The sequence below is a fragment of the Myodes glareolus genome, chromosome 2 (assembly GCF_982192425.1).
Source record: "Myodes glareolus chromosome 2, mMyoGla1.1, whole genome shotgun sequence".
Classification (NCBI taxonomy): domain Eukaryota; kingdom Metazoa; phylum Chordata; class Mammalia; order Rodentia; family Cricetidae; genus Myodes; species Myodes glareolus.
Genome location: NC_142027.1, coordinates 68,307,529 through 68,331,922, shown reverse-complemented (window position 1 = coordinate 68,331,922; position 24,394 = coordinate 68,307,529). Strand labels below are relative to the sequence as shown.

General features: G+C 38.0%; 1 protein-coding gene across 1 annotated transcript in view; it reads left to right on the top strand.

Moving 5' to 3' along the window:
* Positions 1-24,394, top strand: part of Fyttd1 (forty-two-three domain containing 1) — a 33,491-nt gene that overhangs the window by 1,695 nt on the left and 7,402 nt on the right. The window contains exons 2-6 of the mRNA XM_048454065.3: positions 5,037-5,165; positions 15,085-15,233; positions 19,081-19,193; positions 22,929-23,025; positions 23,419-23,480. Of these exons, the coding sequence (XP_048310022.2) occupies positions 5,037-5,165; positions 15,085-15,233; positions 19,081-19,193; positions 22,929-23,025; positions 23,419-23,480 (550 nt within the window). The remainder of the gene's footprint in view (positions 1-5,036; positions 5,166-15,084; positions 15,234-19,080; positions 19,194-22,928; positions 23,026-23,418; positions 23,481-24,394) is intronic.

Genomic DNA, 24,394 nt, shown 5'->3' with positions numbered 1-24,394 from the left:
TGCCTACTTGACTCCCAACTTCTGTAACTCAGTTCCAGGGATCCCATTTCCTCTTTTGGCATCCATAGACACTGTGCTCATATGCATAAACCATCTCATACATGGAGTTAAAAATGAAAGTCTACAAAGGTGATAGTGATTCCCTAGAGAGAGTTGATTGCAGCCTGTATTCTAATTGTTCTTAATAAAAACCCAAAGTCAGATACAGGGATGAAAACTAAAGGATCAGAGAGGCAGCGTGTCTAACCACTAGAGTTCTCACCTCTACCAGTGCTCAGACCAAAGGGTGATCCTTTCTCAGACTGCTCCTCAGACAGACTGCTTCAGATTGCACTGAGCTCCCGTCCCTTACCACCTTATATTCCTCTCTCCGCCCAGCCATATCATACCTGTCTCCCTAGTGCTTGGATTATAGACATGGGATCCCAACTGCTGGGATCACCTTTTTGTGAGCTCTGTTTCTGTTTTAGACAGGATTAATTTCATGTAGCCCAGGGTGGCCTTGAACTAACAGAAATCCGTCTTCTTCTGTCTCCTGAGTCTTGGGATTGAAGGTGTGTGCCACCACTGCCTGGCTTCAAGTAGTTTAGCTCTGCGCTCTGATCTTCAGGCAAGCTTTATTTGTTAAAACACAAATATCACCACAGTTGGTTCTCTCCTGCCTTTGATTCCAGAGATTAAACTCCAGGTCGTCATGCTTTTGCTCCATGAGCCGTCTTGTGTTTTTAGTATGTGTATGTATGTGCAGGTACTAGGCATGTGGATGCCAGAAGTTGGCATCTGGTGTCGTCTTCAGTCTCTACCTTTATGAGGCAGGGTCTCTAACTGAGCCTGAAGCTCATCCACCTGTCTAACCTGCGTGGACAGCGTGTATCAGGGTCCTGTGTCTGCCTCCCCATTGCAGGGATTACAGACTTGTGCACAGAGCCCAGCTTTGTATAGGAGAGCTGAGGATCTGAACTCAGGTCCTCATGCTTGTTGGGTAAGCATTTTACTGACTGTGCCACCCTTCTAGCACCATTTGTGTGTGTGGTGTTTTTTTTTTTGTTGTTGTTGTTGTTGTTTTTTTTGATAATAAGGACATCAATTAAAGAGGGCTGGTTCTTTTCAAAGTAGGAAAAGAGTGTGTGGAGAGCTGACCAATCCGTCTTTTTCTCAGGAGAGTCCATCCATCCTCCAGGTGCTTTGCTTTTAGTGAGAATCTTAGAGATGCTGTCTTACCAGGTCTACAAAAATTTAGAATCTGCACCTGGGTGTGATGAAGCACACCTTTAATACCAGCAGAGAAGTGGCGGTAGACAGATCTCAGAGTTTGAGGCCAGCCTAGTCTGTATAGTCTAGGCCAGTCATGGATACATAGTGAGACTCACGTCCTTGCCCCCACCCCCCCGAAAAAAGTCTGGTTTTATTTTTTTTCCTCCCTCTTTTTCTCCCTCCCTCCATCCCTCCTTCCTTCCTTTTTTTTTTTCCTTTTTTGTGGCTCTCCTGGACTGATAAGAGAATTTATAGAGTATCTACCAAGTTAACTAGTAACTGACATTGGCTCAGCTTCTTAATTTAAAAATTAATATTATAGCCCTTTTTTTCATAGGATTGTTGTGAGAATAATTGAATGCACTATAATTATCTCAGACACACACACGTACAATTATGTGTATGAATATTTTGCCTACAAATGTCTGTATACTATGTGAGTGCCTGGTGCCTGTGGAAACCAGAAGAGGGTGTCTGATCCCCTGGAACTTGAGTTGTAGCCGGTTACAAGCTGCTATCTGGTTACCGGGAAAGAGCAGCAAGTGCTCTTAACTGTTGATCCATTCTCTAGCCCAAGAAGAAACTTTATAAAGTAGTTCGTTGTAGTGCCTCTTTTTTCTTCTTGTACCTACCCTGTGTACTCGTTGGGTAGGAGAGGCATTTTCTCTTTTCATATTAAAACATTTTGTCTGAGGACTTAGATAATGAAGTGGTTTTCTATTTTTAATTTTTAGTTACGGCAAGAATTGTGCTGTACACCAGTAATCCATCATCCAGCACTCTGGGGAATGAGGCAAGAGGATCATGAGTTTGCGGCTGGCCTGGGCCACAAGCAAGACCTTGTCTCAAATTAATTTCAGCTATATTTATGTCATATATTCTCTTTGTAAAAATTACCCTGGTATGTTTTGCAATGTGTATGGCACATGCCTTTAATGCCAGCATTTGGAGATAGAGGGAGATAGAGCTCTGAGTTCCAAGCCAGCCTGGTCTATGAGTTCAAAGCCAGCCAGGGATATATAGTGGGACCTTGTCTCAAAAACGACACAATTACCCTAGTAGTCAAAGTCAACACCTTCTTTGCCTTAATCCTCTGACTGGGTTCATTGTTTGGGTATATTCTCAAACCTTTGAGGTTGTAGATGTCTATTGGAAAATAAATAGTAAACTATTAAGGGAAAACAATGTTTCCTGTTTTCTTCTCAATGAGAATTATAAGTTCATAGATTTGATATTTATGAAACCTTTTGATTTAAACATAGTGTTAACAATTTAGTGTCTCTCAAAAGACTTCTATGTTGAAGCCTTAGTTCCCCAGCTGGTGGGGCTACTGAGAAGTGATTAAGTCATGAAACCAATGGCTACTCTGGTTTTGACTTTGATAAGTTCGTAACTGAGTATGTTATTTAGGAGAGGCAGAGCTGAGATGGGGGAGCAGGTTACTAAAGGTGTGCCTATGAAGGGCAGTGCCCTCTTCTCCTTTCCTGGATGTCAGGGGCAGTCAGCTTTCCCTCCATGCCCTTCCATCATGATGTTCTGTGTCACTACAGACCTAAAAACAAAGGGGCCAAATGACCACAGATTGAATGGAACCTCTGAAATTATGATCTCTCCCCTCCCCCGAAAAAATAACTCACCTTCCTGTTTTCTTTTTCCTTTTGGTTATTTTTCTTCAATGAAGGAATGTGACTAACACAAATGGCTTTTATTGTCTTTTATCTTATTGATGTTGAAGAGCAAACGTAGGGTCTTAGGAATGCTTACAGTGGAACATTCTACCGCTGAGCTACACCTCCAGCCCTTGTGTTTTTAAATTTAACAAGCTATTTTGCAGCGAGAGATTGATCTCAAGAAGAGAAATAATGTACTTTAAAGTACTTTAAATTACATGTATTTGTTTGTGCATGTTGCTGTGTGTGTTTAGGCCAGAGAACAACGTATGAGAGAAGTAATGTAAATCATATAAGAAATGATCCCGGGTTCTGGAGAGATGGCTCAGTGGTTAAGAGCACTGACTGCTCTTCCAGAGGACCTGGGTTCAATTCCCAGCACCCACATGGCAGCTCACAGCTGTCTGAAGATCCTGTTGCAGGGAATCTGACACCTTCACACCGATGCACATAAAATAAAGTTAAATAAACCATTAAAAATATTTTTTTTAAAAAGAAATGATCGTTATCATGTTTTGTATTTCTTTCTCTGATTTAGGAAAAAGTAATTATATTGACATCTTTATGGTTAAAATTATTTGGAAAAACAATTGGAACTAACCTTTAGCTTTAGTAGGAAGTTGCTGACAGTGCAGTTTCTTTAGTTACTTGCATTGTCCGTCATCACAATTAGGGTTTGATTTAGGTACTAGAGGATTTTTCCTTCCTTCCCTTTCCTTCCCTTCTTCATCCTCTCTGTCTTTCTTGAGATAGAGTGACATTACGTAGCCAAGACTGACCTAGGAGTTACAGCATTCCTCCTGCCTCACTCTGTCAAGTGCCAGGATTACAAGTGTGTGCCACTACACCCTGCTGGTTTGGATAGGATTTTTTTTTCTTTTTTTTAAACACTTATATTTTTTGGGTCTGGGATTGCACAACACAGTATGGGTGTGGGAGTCAGAGAACAGCTTGTGAGGATCAGTTCTCTCCTTTGACCATGGTAATAAACTTGAGCCATCAGGCCGGGAGGCTTGGAGGTAACCTTTACTTGTGGAGCCATCTCCCTGGCACCAGATATTTTTTTGAATGAGTATATTATTGTCTTCTGATAACCTTTGACACTTAATGAGTAAGAATTTGAAATACATTTAGTTTTCTCATCTTTACATTGTTCACTGTGGTATTAACAAAGTGTGATGTTTATGAATTATTCTGAGGTAGTTTGATAATGTGTTTAGAATAATGAAGCCTACAGAATTAGGTCAGAATAGAAAGAAGTAATTATTAATGACTTTGCTAGAGAAGAACAGAACCGAGTACTATATCTTTATGATGATATTTGTTAATTTTGCTTGCTATTTGTATGCCTGTTTCCATAAATAATTGAAACTATTGAGAATGAAGACTATCTTACACTTTTGTTCCCTTTATTATCTTAAAGGACTTAACATGTGAATTAATTGCATAAAGTGTACACCCAATAAGTGTTTTTTGAATTCGGGTGAGTTTAGAAATGTCTTTTGAGGTCTTTATTACTATTTTTGAGTTGGTTGGTTGGGTCTTTCTGAGAGCCCAAACTTGCCTCAAACTCAATATGTAGTCAAAGCTGGCCCTTGAACTCCTCCTGATCCTCCTACCTCTGCTTCGTTTCGCTGGGATTACAGGCATGTGCCACCATGCCCAACAACAAGAGTATATATTTTGCTGATGTTTGTAGTACTGTAGTTGTAGGCCTTGTAGTACAAGGCCTTATATGTTCTAGGCAAACACTACTGCTGAGCCGAATCTACCTGCTGTCCTGTCCCCCTGGCAGAACTCATTAGTTGGTAGATCTGCTTTTGTCTATTGATTGGAACTTTTACTAAAGAAACTTTCCTCAAGCATTTCATCAGGTAAAATGGCTGATTGAAGCTTAGGATGAGGGAAGAGGATTGGAATCTAGGTAGCCTAAACTATACAGTAAGTTCAAAACCAGCCTTGAGTACACACTAAGGCTGTCTGAAAAAGCTAAGATAATAATAATGGGGACTAAGTTGAGGATATAGGAGAATATATTTACTATAAAATGAGACTGAGCAATTTATTCATTGTGTTAAAATGAAAATAATTGTGGCATTACCTCTTTTGTAGATGATATCATTAAACTGAATAGAAAAGAAGGAAAGAAGCAAAATTTTCCAAGACTAAATAGAAGACTTCAGCAAAATGGTACCCGGCAATTCAGGATGAGAGTACGGTGGGGAATCCAGCAGAATTCTGGTAAGTTTTAAAATGCAGTTATTTATGGATTCATAATGTAATGCGTTCAGCATAGACTTAAAACCTGAAAGAAATACACCAGTACCACTTCGTGATTTTTATTTGCATTCAGAGTTTTGTTCTGAAAACTTAATAACTTATAAAAAATTATTTCCTAAAATAGCTGATAATTGATCTTTAAATACTAAGTTGTTTAAAAGTGATCTCAGTTTTTTAAATAGTTTAAGTTATATCTAAAGTTTAGAATTGCCAAAGATGAAATACGGCATCAGATTGTTTCCCCTCCCTAGTAGCAGTCTGATGGATAACTGACTCCAGCTTGAATTTGTTCAGTGAAAGAGCACACTGCACCACAAGATAACTTACACTGTTGTGAGGCAGCTCTATTTACTAGAAGATTCTCAGTTTGAACTAAAGCACATCTAAGTATAACAGGAAGCAAACTCATGTTGTAAAGGAGAATCTTTTACTATGTGCAGACTGCTATTCTGCAAAGAAAATTACCTGCAGATATATTTGTTTAGTTAGAGGCAGAGTCTCATTATATAGCCATGGCTAGATGTGTAAACCAGGCTAGCCTCAAAATCACAGACACTGCATGCCTCTGCCTCCCAAGAACTGAGATTAAAGACATGCGCCACCATTGCCCAGTTTTCCTCCAAATTATTCATCTCATCATCCAAGAACTTTATTTGTAAATTCCCAAAGGCGGCGCTAAATTGACTGCTGTAGGTGTTAATAGTTAATTCTGTTAATCTGACCGCTGTTTACCTATAATCATTTCTTTCTAAAATAGATTGAGAACAATAATTCACCATATATATTATAAATTAACTTTAGCAGCTATACCAGCATCTTAGAATAAACCTTTGTTCAAAAAAAAAAAAAAGAAACTTAAGTTTTTTTCACATAATAAAAAGACTTTTTCAGGAACTACATCTGCAATGGTATCTCCAGTTGCAGACTCAAAAGTTGAGAGAGAGGGACATGAAAGGCTTGTGTGATAACCCTTGCCTCTCAGTTCCCCCTCACTGCAAAAAAAAAAGGGTAACAGCCTAAACAACAGGAACCCATCGAAAAGAACTCTGAGGAAGTGTGGTAAGGATGCTGAGGGTGGCTCACCACATTTGATGGCTTCTGGTGAGGGTGCAGGAGGGGAACAACTCAGTTCTGCTAGAGGGACAGGCCAGTGAGGGTTTGAGCGTGTGCCAGTAAGTGTATGGATCACAAATTGGACTTTAAAAAAAATATCTTTTATCTTTATTATTATTATTATTTTATTTTGGGGGCAGACACAATGTGGGGAGGAAATGGAAGGATTGGAAAATGAGAGTGATTAGGGTGTATGAGTGATTTTTCCCAAAGAATCAATAAAAATTTTTTAAAGAGATAAAGCAGGGTTAGCAATAAACTAATGCTTGGTGGCGGGAAGGTTTGGAACAAGAGAATTTTTTCTATTTTAACGTTTTCCACAATAAAAATAGAAGGAATTAAAAGAAAATAACTTTGCCAAATTAGTCAACTGTTTGTTTGTTGTTTTTTGGGACAAGGTTTTTCTGTAGCTTTGGAGCCTGTCCTGGAACTCGCTCTTGTAGACCAAGCTGGCCTCGAATTCAGAGAGATCCTCTTGCCTCTGCCTCCCAAATGCGAAGATTAAAGGCGTGTGCCACCACTGCCTGGTTCTCAACTTTCAATTTTTTATTCTGTATTTTGAAAAGCAAAAATTAATCTTTAGTTGTTTGAGTATAACTTATATGTTTAACAGTTAATATGCAAGCATGTATTCGAAAATACATATTATTGAGAGTGGAACCTACAAGAAACTTAATGTTCTTTAATAATTTTTTTAATAAATTATTTTTATTTTTAATTTATATGTAGGGTTGTGTGCATGTAAGTACAGTTGCTGATGGAAGTCAGGCATTGGAGACCCTTGAACTGAAGTTACATGTGGGTGTGCATCACCTGATTTGGGAAGAGCAACAAGTGCTCTTAACGGCTGAACCATATCTTTAGCCTCTAATAATTTTTTAAATAACTGAATCTACTTTGTACACTTTGTGATAGGTATTTAGTTGTTAGAAATGAATATATAATTATATTGATTTATATTAAAGATTCCTTTACAAGTATTATTTAATATGCCATATAATTGTGCCATCATATGCTTATATATTTTGTTTTGAAGTAATCATTATAAGTTCAGAGTAGCCAGAAATAAGATTTATTAATATCTTCCATATCTGATAAATGGTTTGAACTGTCTGATTCTGGAAATACATAAAGAAACAGTCTTTAGCTTTAAGGAGTTAATTTCTAGTGACAAATAACTTAGAGAAAATAATTTTGAAAATGTCATGCCTATATATATATTATAGGCAGTGCATGCCTATAATCTCAGCATTTGAAGGGCAAAGGAGACTTGTAAATTAAAGGCCAGCTTGGTCTATATAGTGAGACTGTCTCAAAAAATAACAGCCCAAGTTGGGACAAGATGAGATATAGAGGGGAGGCAGGGAGGGAAGCTGGGTAGTTACAGTATGGCTCAGCAGTAAAGAGCCATGCTCTTCCAGAGAACTTACATGGTGGCTCACAACTGTCACTACAATTCCAGGGCATCCAACAGTTTTCTGTCCTTGATGGGCACCAGGGACACACATATATACATGCAGAACAAAGCACTCATACACATAAAATAGTAATTTTTTTAAAGATACAGTATTATGGACTTCACATAATGGTTATGTGCTAAGAGAAAGTGTGATTTAATTTGCTCCCTGCAGCATCAGAAAAATTACCCTTTTGTGGGGTTCTGATCTGAGCCGTGAGGTAAATGGTATCTAGGAGAAGTTTAGCAATGCCTAAGATTGGGGTGCACTGGGTTAGGTGCTCTGCTGATGTGCTAACTTAACATAGAACATCTGCTTTTACTGCTATTGGATTGTGTTAATATCCGATTGGCTGCGGAGTTCAGGTTTCCACCTGTGGTGTCTCTGATGGCATTAGTTTGAGGGAAGAGAATAACAAAATAGATGATTACTGACATATGCATGGTATGATTTTGTTGGGTGAAAGACATCATTGAAGCCTGTAACTCCTTGTCTGAAATATTAACTTAGAAACTCATTAAACACTTGTAAAAACAACTTTAATGTCTGTGGTAGAAGACCAAACCAAACAACAGAGGTGGTCAAAATGTTACCTGGACACCTGTAGAGAATCCTAAAGACCGAAGGGGTCTGGGAGGTGAAAACTACATTTAATCAAGGCATTGTCATTTTCTCATGCACATAGACTCTTCTTCGTGAGTCTCTGTGACATTGGTAATTTAAATTGATGGAATACAGAATCAGAATCTTAGCTTATGCTTTAAAACAAATTACTATGGGCTACGTAGTTTGTAAACCCCAGTAAGTGTATTTCTTGGTTCTGGAGTCTAAAAGTCGTAGATCAGGATTCCACCAGAGTCAGGTTCTGATGAGAACCTTCTGGGTTAAGCCCATGGACTTCTTGTGATAATCTCATGTGCTGGAAAGAGATGTAGGAAACCCTCTAGGGTCCAGTCTATAAGAGTGTGAAAGCTTCCTCCTCATAACTTCAACTACTCCTCAGAGAGGGGCTCCTAAAGTTATTGAAGCAAAGAATGTATGTGTGAAAGAAATTCATGGAAAGGACTGTGGATTTTCAAAAGAAAGATGCCTTTTCTGTATCTAGTTCTAGTTCTCACAGATAAAAGAAGTAAAAGACAGTGGTGTAGGTGGATCTTTCTCTGTCTCAACTGCCAGCTCCCATGTAACCACTTGGAGACTTATTAATTATGAAAGCTGATCAATAGCTTAAACTTGTTTATAACTAGTTCATATAACTTAAATTAACCCATTTTTACTCATCTGCTTTTTGCCTTGTGGCTTTATTACCTCATCTCCATGGTGCCCATACTGCTTGCTCTTCGTCTGCTGACATCTCTGCCCTTCTTCCCAGTGTCCTCTGTGCCTGGGAATGGCAACACAGTAAAGAGAAGAATGCGTATGGGAGCAGTGTTCTAGACACGTTCAGGAGTGCGGAAGATTAAAGGACAGACTCTGTTAGTCTTGTTTCATTTGACCCGGAAACTGTGGTACAATAATGGATTCTCTCTCAGTTTAACCATTCTTCTTTGCTTTGCGATTCACTCTTCTGGATGGTGAGAGAGAGAATGTAAAGTTGGGAAGGAGGTGGGGAAGGGAAAGTGTGATCAAAATATATTTTATATTGAAAAGTAAAATTTAAAAAGATAAAAGTCCAACTCACCCCTGTGTAATAATTTCAGTTCCTCTCATAGTCCTTTATCAAGTCTTGTTTGAGTGCTCCTGTGGCATTTATCCTAAAGGGTCTTACCATGTTCTCTTCCCCTCTTTGAGTGAGTCTAAGATACTGATAGTAAGCTGATGTAATATTGTGAATTCTTTGTCACACACAGACTGTGTCCATCCCAAGCCTTACATGATTTGTGCCAGTGCTTCCATTCATTTTTACCCTTCCCCAGACTTAAATCTCTCAATCAGTTGTGCTCACCCATGTCTTTATAGTTGTTACACTAACCGGAAATTCTTCATTTCTGCCTTCCTATTTAAATGCTGCTCATTTTGTAACAGCTAGTTCAAAAGCTTACTTTTTCCTCTTCTATTTTTAAAACCACACACCTGCATTTAGAGCATGGTTCTGTTCTTCTCTTTGACCTCTCAGTAATCATTGTTCTTTGCATAACCTATAAAAGTAAGATGGATGCATCTGTCTCATCAGGTTCTCATGAAAATTAAAATTGAACATGTCTAACACTGAAAGTAGTAGCTGTTTCAGTAGTTGATACAAATAAAAATAGCAAGTCATAGATTTTTATATATAGATTCATACAACATAGCTTAATCATTCCTGAAGAAAATCACATGATTTAATTAAAAATTTTGTATATTTATTGCTTTTCTTCTGATAAAATTAATATTAGTTAATACTTCTAGGACTGAGAATACTTGTTGGAAGAGGCCGCTTGTTTGTCCCGGCCACCCAGAACCGAAATAATCACACAGAAACTATATTATTTAAATCACTGCTTGGCCCATTAGCTCTAGCTTCTCACTGGCTAACTTTTACATACTAACTTAACCCATTTCTAGTAATCTATGTATTGCCACGTGGCTGTGGCTTACCAGGTAAAGTTCCCAGTGTCTGTCTCCGAAGGGGCTGCATGACTTCCCTCTGACTCTGCCCTCTTTTCCTCCCAGCATTCAGTTTAGTTTTCCCCGTCTAGTTCTGTTCCCCATAGCTCTGCTATAGGTTTAACGCAGTTTCTTTATACAGAGAGAAATCCCACATCAAATACCTGAGAAGAAATTGTACAAAACATACTACCACTACCCCCACATCTGAATTGATTTTGTTAGAGAGGGTGCGATCATGACATGGCGCCCTGGATGGCAAGAGGAGTTCCTTGTATCCCTGTCCTAATGTGACTCAGTGGGAAGCTGTCTATGGATGTGTGGTGGTGGTGGTGCTGGTGGTAAATTTACTGGGGGGTAAACAAGGATGGGACCTAGACAAATTAATTCATTCATAAATTTCGAACTATTTTCCTTGAGCCAAATAGTGCCAATCAGGGGGCAGGAAGGCTGGTGAATGTTCTTTAGTGTCCCATGCACAAGAATAAACCTCAAGAAACATACTGGCACCTGGACGAAAAGCTTCTTCATACTCTAGAATATCCCTAGCATCCTCTACTGACAAGAGTGTCATGCCCACCGATAAAAAATAGTGTTCTTATTAGAGGCAGATAGTAAAGGATGAACTATGGGAGCTGAGATAGATTTAATTGTGACTCTCACACCCCATAGCATAATAGACCTCCTGTCTTGTATTCTGGTCACAAAACTGAGTATCACACAAAAAGGTTCAAGAGTTAAATAAGCTTGGGAATGACATGTACTATTACCTTCCTCCTAGAGATCCATGATACATATTAGCTCTGAGGAATCCTACAGTAAAGAAAATTATTTTGTTAAAGGTTTTATTTTATGTATATGAGTGCTCTATCTGCATGTATACCTTTATTCCAGAAGAGGGTATCAGATCCTACTATAGATGGTTGCAAGCCACCATGTGGTTACTGGGAATCAAACTCAGGACTTCTGGAAGAGCAGCCAATGCTCTGAACTGCTGAGCCATCTCTCCAGCCCCCAAGATCTCAGTTTCAGAGTGTCTGTCTCTCTCTCTCTCCCCCTCCCTCTCTCCCCCTTCTCTCCTTGTTCTTTTTGTCTTGTCTCTTCTGTGTTGCCCTTGCTATCTGTCGACCATGCTGGTCTCTATCTACCTGTCTCTGCCTCTCGAGTGCTGGGAGTAAAGGCGTGTGCCACCAACACCTGGCTAAGAAAATGATTTTAATCTTAGTTTTTACAGTGAGACTTTTGTTGTAAACCCTATTGCAGGTGTCATCCTAAAGAATTTTCCCTCTAAAATCCATAATTAAGATGAGCCTGCCCACCATCACAGTGTTACTTAGCTAATTCTCTGAAAATTTCTGGCTGTTGCATTAGAAAATTTTAAAAAGTTGAGGTATTATTGGAAGTGAGAAAAAGATATCGTTTGGAGATGACATAATTATCACCTACAAATCCCTATGTTAAAATTACAGAATTTGGGGCTAAAGGTATAACTAGTTCAGAGATAGAGCTGGGTATAGTATTTATAAGATTCTAGGTTCAAGCTGTAGTACCCAGGGGAAAAGTCAAACCTCCAGAGAAAAGACTTTTCTCTAATATGCAGAATCTAGTGTATATGTGTACACACACACAGACATGAAAGCAAAGGAACACTATTTGAGGGAACTGTTGTTGGGGAGTATTATTTTAAGGTGTATTACTTTTTTATGCCGTGAATATTTGTTTACTGAAGTAAAGATGTATTGCTTTGTTTATGCTGTATTTGTTTAACTCTGTGAAGCTGTGATTCTTTGCCTGTATAAAACACCTGATGGCCTAATAAAGAGTTGAACGGCCAATAGCAAGGCAGGAACAAAGATATATGGGGCTGGCAGGCAGAGAATATAAATAGGAGGAGAAATCTTGGAAGAGAGGAGCAAAAGAACAAGGAGAGGAGGACACTAGGGGCTACCCTAGTAAGATATACAGAAGTAAGAAAGAAAAGGAAAAAGCCCAGAGGCTAAAGGTAGTCAGGGTAATTTAAGTTAAGGAACGCTGACAAGAAACAAGCCAAGCTAAGACAAGGCATTCATAGCTACTAATAAACCTCCATAATGATTTATTTTGAGAGCTGGGTGGTGGGCCCCTCAAAAAGCCAAAAGTGTAAAACATCAAACAACAGGAAGGAAGAGGACTTGGAATGTGACTCAGTGGTAGAACACTCGTCTAGCATATATAAGATCATGAATCCCCACCACCAAAAAAGAAAGTAGTAATTAATAGTTTCACGATAGGGCACTGGCCATACATCCATGTGACTCTCTCTGGGTTTAATCCTCAGCACAAAAAGTAGTAGTAATTAAAATCTTAATAACTTTTTATTATGCCATGAATGACAATGTGAAAAATATTAGTAGAAATAAATCTTTTATGTGATTGATAAAGTTTATAGAATATTTAGTGGTAAGATAAAGAAATGTGCAAAAAAGAATTTCACTTAGCCAGCCTAGTGACACAAAAATATCTGTATAGTAGAAATATATACCATGTTCGTGGATAGTAAAGTTCAGTAAAGATGCTTACAGTTAACTATAAATAAATGTAAATAAAACTCCCCTCTTATTTGACTTTTTCTTGAGACAGGGCCTCTCAACATAGCTCTGGCTATCCTCGAACTCACAGAGATCTATCTACCTGCCTCTGCCTCTGCTTCATGATGCTGGGCTTGAAAGTGTGTCCCACTGGCCAGTTTCCTTCTTAAAACCCTGGAAGACATCTCTTACATCACAGAAATCTGCTTCATGAATGTTGGCAATTCATAATGAAAGAATATAGATAGTTAGAAACCAGAGATAATAGGTTATTCTCATTGGTAATGAAGTCATCAGATAAAGTATAATTCCCCCCCCATACTAAATAATACAGATGAAAAATGGGCTAAGATTTTGGCTAGTTGCTCCAAACCTAAAAAAACAAATACTAAAGATGAAAACAAAAACTGAATCACACAAGGGAATTTAGTAAGATTGGGATATCCTGGGGCTAGAGAAATTGATGAGTGATTAAGAGTATTGGCTGCTCTTGCAAGAGAACCCGGTTCAGTTCCCGGCACCCACATGGTGGTTCACAGCCATCTGTAACTCTACTTCCAGGGGCTTGGACATTATTCTTCTGACTCCCGCAGTCACTATACACATGTGTATATGTATGCTTACATATGTGCATAAAACATAAATAAATCTTTAAAAAACAAATATACTATGCAAAACATTTTTCATAAATAGAAACATTTAAAAGTTAATACAGAAAAGGGAATTATACTGGATGTTTCTAGAAATACAAGTAAATTTATTCATTTGGTATTTTTTTTGAAATATAAGTAAAAGAAATATGTTGAGGATGGGTGTGTGTAGAAATGTTAGAAGTAACTGAAATGAAAGTTGAAGGTCATCCTGTTATATAATAAATTACCTGAGACCCTGTCTCAGAAAGACAAAACATAACCAAGGTGATGACTAAATTGGTTAGATTGAGTGTGACATATTTAAGAGTAATATATAAAAAGTGGAATACTATTCATAGTATAGTGTTAATGTAGCCTGTAAAATCTTACACGAGGATATGAGTTTAGTTAGTGTGAAAAGTTGATTGAGCTCACCTTTTGGCTACTTAGCTAATAAAACGGTGGTAATACATGTAATAATACTTTTTGAGTTAAATATAGTTGAAACTAAAACTGTTTTTAGAATATCTACAGCAAGCTTTTTCTATTTAGACTATTTTGTTCTTTGATAGTTTAATATATGTATAGAATGGGCATTTTTTTATCATTAGAAAAAAGTATATAGGGGCTGGAGAGATGGCTCGGCGGTTAAGAGCACTGGCAGTTCTTCCAGAGGACCTGGGTTCAGTTCCCAGCGCCCACATGGCAGCTTACAACTGCCGGTAACTCTAACTCCAGGGAATCTGGCATCCTCATAAAATACCAGTGCACATAAAGTAAAAATAAAGGAATCATATTTTTAGAAAAGAAAAAAGTATATAAATTAGAGAGCTATTTAACAGAAAAGCAAACTCAGTAATGTTACGTGCCACAGAGTTTATAAGTTCATTGGCTCTAATGAAGATTTCAGCAAAAGCGGTTTGGATAGAGTAAGACTAAGAATAAAGAAGCCAAATTGTAACTTAGTAAACGGAAGATGAGCTGGGGACTCCAGTGTAGATCAACACTAATAGAAATAAAATTCGAACCATGTACAAAGGGACCTGATTTAGTCAAGCATATTCAGTGTATTACCATTTTAGCATAAAATACGAAATCATTAATGAACCACTATGTACAGTCTAAGTTCAGACTAGTCAAGGTATTCATTAGCTACATATAGTTAGTGGCCACTATTGAACATGTCACACATCTATAATCCTAATTTGGGAGACAAAAGCAGGAAGATTGTTGTGAAGTCAAGGCTAACCCCATCTTTTTAGCATTTTCAAGACCAGACAGAACTATTTAGTGTTTCAAAAACAAATAAATTAGTAGCCCCTGTACTACACAAATTGGTTTAAGATTGTCCTATTGAGAAGTTAATATTAAGGGTTGGAGTCTGAGTAGTAGAGTGTTTGCATAGCACACATAAGGCTGTGAGTTTGATCCCCATCACCACATACACATGTTTCAGAAGTAAAATATCTGATCAACTTTGCAGTTGCATTCCTAAATTTTTAGTATCCTTTCCTTCTTTCTGTAGGTTTTGGTAAAACAGGTGTGAGCCGTAGAGGAAGAGTTTTGCCTGGAAAGAGACGTCCTTATGGAGTTATCACTGGCCTTGCAGCTAGGAAAGCAACTGGAATTCGAAAAGGAATTAGTCCTATGAATCGTCCACCTCTAAGTGACAAGGTAGGATGATGGCTCGTTCCTGTGCCAGATACCATTTTCCTTTATATTTGTGGGTGAGTGTCACATACTTATTGTTAGTGAATTTTAAAACAAAAATCTCATTCTGTAGCCCTTTCTGGCCTACAAAACTTACTATGTAGACCATTGGCTGGCCTTGAACTTACAGATGTCTCTCTGCCTCTGCTTCTTAAATGCACCACACCTGGCTATACTAATGTTTTTATGAATAAGCTTTGGATAGAGTCTTTTGATTCTTGCAAAAAAAAAATTAAGGATTTTATTTGCGTGTGTGTGTGTGTGTGTGTGTGTGTGTGTGTGGAGAGAGAGAGAGAGAGAGAGAGAGCGCGCGAGCGGGTGCGAGCGCGCACCCAGGTGACCTTGGAGGTAGAGGTATCAGATCCCTGGAGCTGGAGTTACAGGCGGTTGTAAGCCACCTGTCATGGGTGCTTGAAACTAAATTGAGGTCTTCTGCAAGAACAGCAAGTCCTGTTATTTCCTAAGTCCTCTCTCTATCCCCTCCCCCCATTTAATTTAAGAAAATAATTGTGTGTGTGTGTGTGCGCGCGCGCACGCGCGCTTGCGTGCGTACGCAGGCAGGCACATATGTACCAGGATGAATGTGTGAAGGTTGGAGGACAACTTTTGGGAGTTCTCTCCTCCTTCACCATTTAGGAATAAACTGATGGCTATAAGGGTTGCATGGCTGCGGGACCGTCTCATCAGCCTCAGAATTTAGATTCTTATTTATTCTTTTGGATGGTGGAGATTAAACTCAGAACTAGACAACCACTATACTACTGAACTGTATCCCCAGCCTTGATTTTTTTTAATAATTTTTTAAAATTTATTTAACTTTATGTACATTGGTGTGAAGGCGTTAGATCTCCTGGAACTGGAGTTACAGACAGCTGTGAGCTGGTCCTCTGAAAGAGCAGCCAATGATTTTAATCCCTGAGCCATTTCTCCAGCCCTCAGCCTTGATTTTTAATTTATCTTTTTGAATCAAGATCTCATGTAGCCAAGGCTTGTCTTGCACTCTGCCTCTACCTCCCAGATGCTGGAATTACAGTCATGTTCCTTCATGCCCATGCTCCTCTGATTTTTATATTTAATACAGTTTATTTATTTTGGGGACAGGGTCTCTATAATGAAGCCCTAGCTGTACTGGAATTCAGTATGTAAACCAGACTCACAAAGATTGGCCTGCCTCTGCTTCCCAAGTGCTAGAATTCCCAGATTTTTTTTTTTATTTTTTAGATGAAGTACTTTAGGACTTTATACATAAACATTTTAATAACTAAGTAAAAATCTTTGCCATTCATAAATATACCTAATGCTCAAATACAGTTGTTCCTCCATATCTGTGGGAATTGGTTCCAGGAAACTTCTTTGATACTGAGATCTTCACATAGCTCAAAGTCAGTATAGTATTTGCTTATAAAATATGCCCATTCTCCTGTGTACTTTGTTATCCTTCAGTTACTTGTAGTTCCTATTAAAATATATTGTATAAATAGTTGTTTTGCTCTATTTACAAATCAGTGACAAGGAATATCCATATATACATTTAGTAAACTTAGTTTCTGTCTCCTGTTTTTGAGGAGGGGGAAGAGTTGAACTCACTGTTTAGTCAAAGATTACTTGAACAACTTGATCTCTCCTGTCTTTCCTTACCGAAGGAGGCTTGGATTATAGGACTGCACCACCATATCTGGCATAACTAAGCTTAAAAATTAACTTATAACAAATAATTATAACATGCCAGGTACTGAAAAATTATGTTTCACAAATGAGACCTACACATTTATCTATAATAGCTATAATTTATCTAATATATCTATAATATAATAATCTTTGGTGTTAAGACTTAAGATAAAATGAAGCTTGGAATAGGGGCTAGAGAGATTGTTGCTGGGATACGAAAACATGCTTCTCTTGCTGCTCTGGAGTTTAGTTCCCATCTCCTATGTCAGGAAGCTTATCATCACATGTAACTCCCGCTCCAGGGGCTTCCACAGCTTCTTCTGGCCTCTGCAGGCACCTGCATGCATATGCACATACCCACACTTAGACACAATATGCATAATTAAGAAAAATGCTTGAAATAGGCATGGTCTTTCTGATCTTGTGGGCTTGTTATGTTATTGATAGTTTTTTTTTCTTATTCTACATTTCCTTCTTTTCTAAATAATCTCTAAGCACCAATGAAGGGGCACTGGGGAAATGGCTCAGGACGGCACTTGGTGTGTAAGCATGTGAACCTTAGTTCAATCCACATAAAACAACCTGTAATTGGAGAGCTAGAGAGATGGAGACAGACAGGTTTCCTGGGACTTGCTGGCCACCCAGTCAGTCTGTTTGGAATGAGTGGGTTGCATAATCAGTGAGGTTCTTTCTCAAAAAATAAAGTGGAAAGCTTTATTTATTATTATTTAATTTATTATTTAATATTTTTATTGTTGAAGAAGATTTGTGTGGACATCTGTCCACACACACATGTACATGAATATATGTGCATCCACACACATGCATACCACACACAAGTAAGTAAAGATTTGTTTAAAACAAAAATGAAGCCAACTATGATTGAATCATAATCCTAGATGGAAATTTGAGAATTGTAGCTCTGAGGCTAGCTACACAATATAACTCTGTCTCAGGAAAACAAATAAACTGTGTGTAGTAGTACATAACTTTTAATGTCAGCACTTAGGAAACATAGACAGGTAGATCTTTGTGAGTTACATAGTGGGTGCAGGAAAGCCAGGTAAATGTAGAGAGACCCTGTCTAAAAAAGAGAGAAAGAAAGAAATCAATGAAATAAATCCAGGCTAAATATTCAAGAAAAATATTTAAATACTGTTTAACTTCTCATGCTTAAAGCAATAGGAAAATGCAGATAATGTATAAGAAATGGTCCATACAGTAAAGGAGTTTGGAGACATCTTCATAGAAATATGGAAAATTGAATTAGATTATGATGGATATAATTTACATATGTGGAAGGGGAGAAAAGACATTTCATGTGTTTGATTTTTATTAAATCCCACCCCCAATCAATTATACTCTACCTTCATTGTTAGTATGATATCATTTTCACATACTTGTTTTGGAAATTGGCATTTATTCCTTTACATACAAAAAGTCAGTGTTTTAGTATTGTAGTAAACTAGTTAATACTAATTAAAGAGTAAGGTTTATTTTGGCCTTATTTTTTGGGGCTTGTGGGTTGTTCTGCTAGGAGTCAAGGAGAGGCAGAGCACATAGCTTTGGGCCTCTGGTGAAATAGGTCATGGCAGAAGACTGTAGTACAGCAAAGGTGTCATCTCATGGCCAGAAATCAGAGAAAGAGGAGGGGGTAGGGTTATCATACTTCTCCCAGTGACCTAAGAACTTTCTCAGTGTGCCTTGGATTCTTTTATTGAGTGCTAGAGTAACATTTGTCCTTCACCAGTTCACCTTCTCACCCAGTAGCTTAGGTATTTCTGTATTAAGTGTAATATGATTGTCATCATGTCAGTCATTTACAAAAATTTCAAATTATCTTAGTTTTTTCATCTCCCTATTGTATTAAAATAGTTCTAGGGTTCTGTCATTGCACATTAGAAAATGTTAGTAAGGCTTGGTAGTGCACATCTTTAATCTCAATACTTGGGAGAAAGGCAGTTGAGTTTCTGTGAGTCCAAGGCCAGCCTGGTCTACATAGCAAGTTCCAGGACAACTAGGGCCATATAGAAACCCTGTCTCAAAAAACAAAAACAAAAAATAACCACAAAAAAATTTTTATTGTAGAAAGATATATCACAGATGGCAATCTGATTAACACAGTTGTCTTACGTTCTAACAGAATATAGAACGATATTTTCCAACCTTAAAAAGGAAAACAAGTCTTCTGAGACAAAATGAAGTACAAAGGAAACCAGTTGCAGTTCTCAAGAGACCTAACCAGTTAAACAGAAAGTAAGTACTCAAATAGAAGAATGGGTTATTGTCGCCCCCGCCTCGCCAGCAAGGAAGACTCAACACTGGACTCTCCTCACTGCCACTGCGGGTTTTATTCAGGCCCTTTGAATCATCTTTTCACCCTCTCGCCCTGGGGCAAAGCCAGCCTACAGCTTAAATAACCTCTGGGTAGCCAACCCCAGCAAGCCACGTGGGAAACGCAGTTAGGTCCAGAAACGTGGAAGCAAACCAGATTCTTAGCGTTAGCCATATATGGAGTTGTACACACCTGAGAGCACTCACCATTGGAAAGGTGGAAGGCAGGAATCAGCACCACCTGTAAGGCGTGGCATCACACAGCTCTCTACAGGTTATCTGAAAGTCTGCGTTATTTCCTTGTTGTGTTGCTGTGCCATGATAACTGACGAAAACAGCTTAAGGATGGAAGTGTTTCTTTTAGGTTGTAGCTCATTGTGGCAGGGAGGGTATGGCAGCAAGAACAGGTCGGTGACAGTGTCCACAGACATGAAACTGATGGGTAAGTAATGTGCTCAGCTCACTTTCTCCTTTTTCTACAATTTGGGTCCCTAGTTCATGGACTGTGTCTTAGACACCGTGACCCAGGCAACTTACAGAAGAAACAGTTTATTTGGGGTGTAAGATTTCAGAGTCCATGAGCATCATGGTGGGGGAGCATGGCAGCAGGCAGATGTGGTTCTGGAGCAGTAGTAGCTGAGAGCTTACATCTTAATCCACGAGTAGGAGACAGAGAGAAAGAACACTGGGTATTGAATCAATCTTTTGAGACTTCAAAATATACCTCTAGTGTCACTCCCTCCTCCAACAAGGCCACACCACCTAATCCTTTCCAAACAGTTCCACCAACTAGTAACCAAGTATTCAAATATCTGAGCTTTTGGGGGTGCCCTCTCCCTATGTTGGATGAATTTTCCCACTTCAGTTTAATCTAATCTAAATATTCCTTCACAGAAATATCACAGATTTCTTTTCATAATAATTATAAATCCTGCCAAGTTGCCAATCAAGATTAATGTTCACAGTATACAAAATACTTTCTTTGATAGATATTCAGAAGATTTGCAGTGATTCTTACTAGGTCATTTCAGTACAGTTATTTGGAGGTCTGGAGTATGGCTCGGTGCACTTAGCTAGTATGTGGGAGGCTAAGGGTTCCATTCCTAAAGCTGTGGGGGACCAAAAAAAAAGGTATTTGAAATGTCTATATGAAATCTAAGATGGAAGGCATTCTGTAATAACTTTCTATTTTTTAGACACAGTAATATTAAGGAATTTCATCACTATAAACTTTTTAAAAAGTATCACTTTTTAATTGTGTGTGTTTGTACAGGTGTACCATGATGCATATGTGGACTTCACCTTTAACATATAGAATAAAATTGTGAAAGTAATCATTTTGGTGAAACTCCTAGCACTTGCATCATAGTTACTCAAAAATGGAAATTCTGAAAGCTGAATTGATTTTTTTTTCAGCCTTTACTCTTAAAACACTGAAGCATAGTATGTATTATTTTTAGGCAAGCTAGAAGTTACATAAATAGTTCTGGGTTTTGGATTTTTTTTTTTGATAGTCTTGTTGTATAGCCCTATAACCATGTAGATCAAATTGTCCTTAAATTTGAAAGGATGCTTCTGCCTATGCCATCTAGATGCTGGGATTCAGGCATATGCCACCAGCCTAGGATGCATAGATATTTCTTAAATTTAAACTACTTTTTCACTAAATTTAAGATCACTAAAAAAACCTAAATTTTTTTAATTAAGACATTGTCTGTTCTCTATAAAGAATGAAATAATTAGGCCGGGCAGTGGTGGCACACACCTTTAGTTCTGCATTGCTTATACTCTGGCAGGGATGTGGCTCAGTTGTTAGGGTGCATCCCTAGCATGCACCAAACTCTGGTTTGACCCAAGCAGCACTTAAAACCAGATATGGTTTCCAGCATTTGGGAGGCAGAGGCAGGCGGATCTCTGTGAGTTCATGGCCAGCCTGATCTACAAGAGCTGGTTTCAGGACAGGCTCCAAAGCTACAGAGAAGCCCTGTCTTGAAAAAAGTTAAAAAAAATAATTGAAGTAATCAGAAAGGCAGCTGATAATCTGTGAAGTTACTTTATTGTTTGAATATCAAATGCTGTTATTTGTCTCTCATAGAATACAATTTATGATAAAGACTTCAACTTGGATTGAAGTCTTTCTATACATACAGTAATCAAATTGCAGTTTTGCCTAATGATAGTTTTTGGAAGTCATTTGATATGGTATCTTTTGTGAAAGGGGATTCTTTGCAAATAAGGATCTGCCATTTATATGAGGTTTATGTGTTAATTGTGTTAGCTAAAAAATTTTTGCATTTGAAACTCTGGAGGTTGGAAGTGAGATTTAGGTAACCTTTTAAGTACTTGATTATGTAGTAGGTAATTAAAAAATTTTGGGTCTTTTTTTATATTAAAGTGGTAAAAACCAAGTCAAATATAATTATGTTATTTCATGTATGAAAATTAAAAAGTGGAAGTGTAACTTGAAAAATGTATTTTTTATTAAATGTATATGCCACATAGCATTATGTTAGAGGTTAGGGGACAATTTTGAGGAGTTGGTTTTTTACCTTTTGCCTTAAGTGAGTTTGGAATTAAACTCAAGTTGTAAGGTTTGCACAGCAAGTTTATTTTTCTGCCGAGGCATCTTGCTGGATCAAAAAGCATGGCTAATATGCATTCATATGCATACACACCTCTAGGTTTTGTATGTTTGTGTTTGTTTTCCCTTGCCATACTGAGGATTGACCCAAGGCCTCAGATATGCTAGGCAAATGCTCCACCTTTTAGTTCTGTCCCTACCCATGTCCTTGGTGATAACAAAGGGTTCCGAATGAAGATGAGGAAGAAAGCAAAAGCAACAGAGATGGTTTTTCCAAATCTTTTGTTGTTTTGTTTGATTTTTTCGAGACAAAGGTTTCTCTCTGTAATCCTGGCTGTCCTGTAGCTCAACTTTGTAGAGTAGGTTGGCCTTGAACTCACATAGATCTGCCTGACTCTGCCTCCTGTGTGCTGGGATTAAAGACATGATCCACCACCACCAGGCTCCAAATCTTTCTTAAAAAGATTTATTTTTGTTTTGTGTGTATGGTGTTTTGCTTCCATGTGTATCTGTACATTACATGTTTGCAGTGCCCACAGAGGTCAGAAAAGGATTCCGGATCCCCTGGAACTAGAGTTAACAAAGTTGTGAGCCAACCATGTGGGTGCTGGGAATCGAACCCAGGTCCCTTGGAAAGTACACCCAGTGCTCTTAACTGTTGAGCCCTCTCTCCAGTCACAAGTCCGTATTTGTGATTTTCAGATTGGCTCTGAGTGTATCTAGGTATGATTTTCTTTGAACTAATCTTGTAAATTGTAATTTAAAAAACAAATTTAGGGATATTAAATAATAGCACTAAAATGTAATTTTGTAAATGTCTTCAAAAGTTGTGAGTAATATTAGAGAGGAGAATATTTGAGATATGGATTAGTTCAAAACCAAGTTACGTGATGTACTGCATAGGGAGATATTTGGAAATCAAAGTTAGTGACTTTGTGTAAATAAAAAAGCAAATTGGAGTTTATATTACATGCTCACCAGATTTTAAGCTTATGAGTTTAACTTTTTGCTTATTTTTTCTCAAGGTATTTGAAAGCAAAATGACTGAGATTACTCATACATGTTTTTTGTTGCAGAAATACCATTCCAGCTAATTTTACCAGGAGTGGAAATAAACTAAGTCATCAGAAAGATACTCGTCAGGCAACTTTTCTTTTCAGAAGAGGCCTGAAGGTATTAACACGCCCTGGTTGTGCTTCCTTTACTCACAGTGGATCCTTTAGTAATCATAGACATGACCTGTTGTTGAGAGGGAGAGTAGGTTTTAGTGTGAAAAGCAAGACATTAGGTTAGTTCTTTCTGTTAATACATTTTTTTTTTTACTATTTCCTGTCTTTCTCTTGCGTGTATAGTGGCATCTTCTAATAATTTAACTTGCTTATTTACTAATTTGTTCTAATCCATGGACCCCCAAAAGTGTGTATAGCTAACATGGTACAGGCCCTTCCTGGATCCATGCTCATCTTAAACCTGGGTTGTAAAGTTACAGTGCATGATAGCCAGTTGGCTTTAATCCTATTTTCTATGAGATGTGCTGGGGTTTTGTTGTTTTTATTTTCCTTTTAGGTTCAGGCCCAGTTGAACACAGAACAGCTGCTAGATGATGTTGTAGCAAAGAGAACTCGTCAGTAAGTTTCATCTTGTTTTTTTCTAAACTCATAAGATTGCCCTTTGTTCCATGTGTGAGAAGAACTTAATGAAACACAAAGTGAAACTCTTCCTGCATTAGGTAAATAGAACCCAGGATCTCACGTGTGCTAGATAATCACTGAAGCACTTTAGTCCCCAGTTGATTGAGGTTTCAGATGCTCGTTTAGTACTAGTTACTAAACTAATTCTTCACTGTTTATCTGGTTTAAATGGTGTAGATTTTCCATCTTTTGTCCCTCCCTCCCTCCATTTCTCCCTCACTCGTTCTCTCTCTCTCTCTCTCTCTCTCTCTCTCTCTCTCTCTCTCTCTCTCTCTTTCCCCCCAACCCTCTCTTTTTCTTTCTTTCTTCTTTCTCTTTCCTCTGTACCTTCTTTTATACAAATGAATTTAAGGAATGACTAGAATTGAATCCCATAGAGCTTTTAGAAATTTTATAAAACATAAAAATACAGTAGGATTTTTTTCTCCTTACGACCCTGTGAAAGTCTTTTAAAAGTCAGTTTGTCCATTATTCTTCCGAAGTATAGTGTATACTTGTATAGTTCTCTGACTCCACCATCAGAGTTATCAGAATTTAGAATATTTTTTAAACACTTCTATTCATTTTTTCGAGGATTACTTACTTTTATGTGCATTTGTGTTTTGCCTGCATGTATGTTTTTGTGGGCACCAGATCCCCTAGAACTGGAGTTAGACAGTTGTGAGCTACCATGTGGGTGCTGGGAATTAAACCCAGGTCCTCTAGAAAAACAGCCCAGTGCTCTTAACCACTGAACCATCTCTCCAGCCCCTGAAATTGGAATTAATTAATTTTTTTTTTATAAAACAGCAGTTACATTTTGTTGAAAAAAAGTGTAAAGGTTGTCATGGTCCAGATAAGTAGAGTGAAGT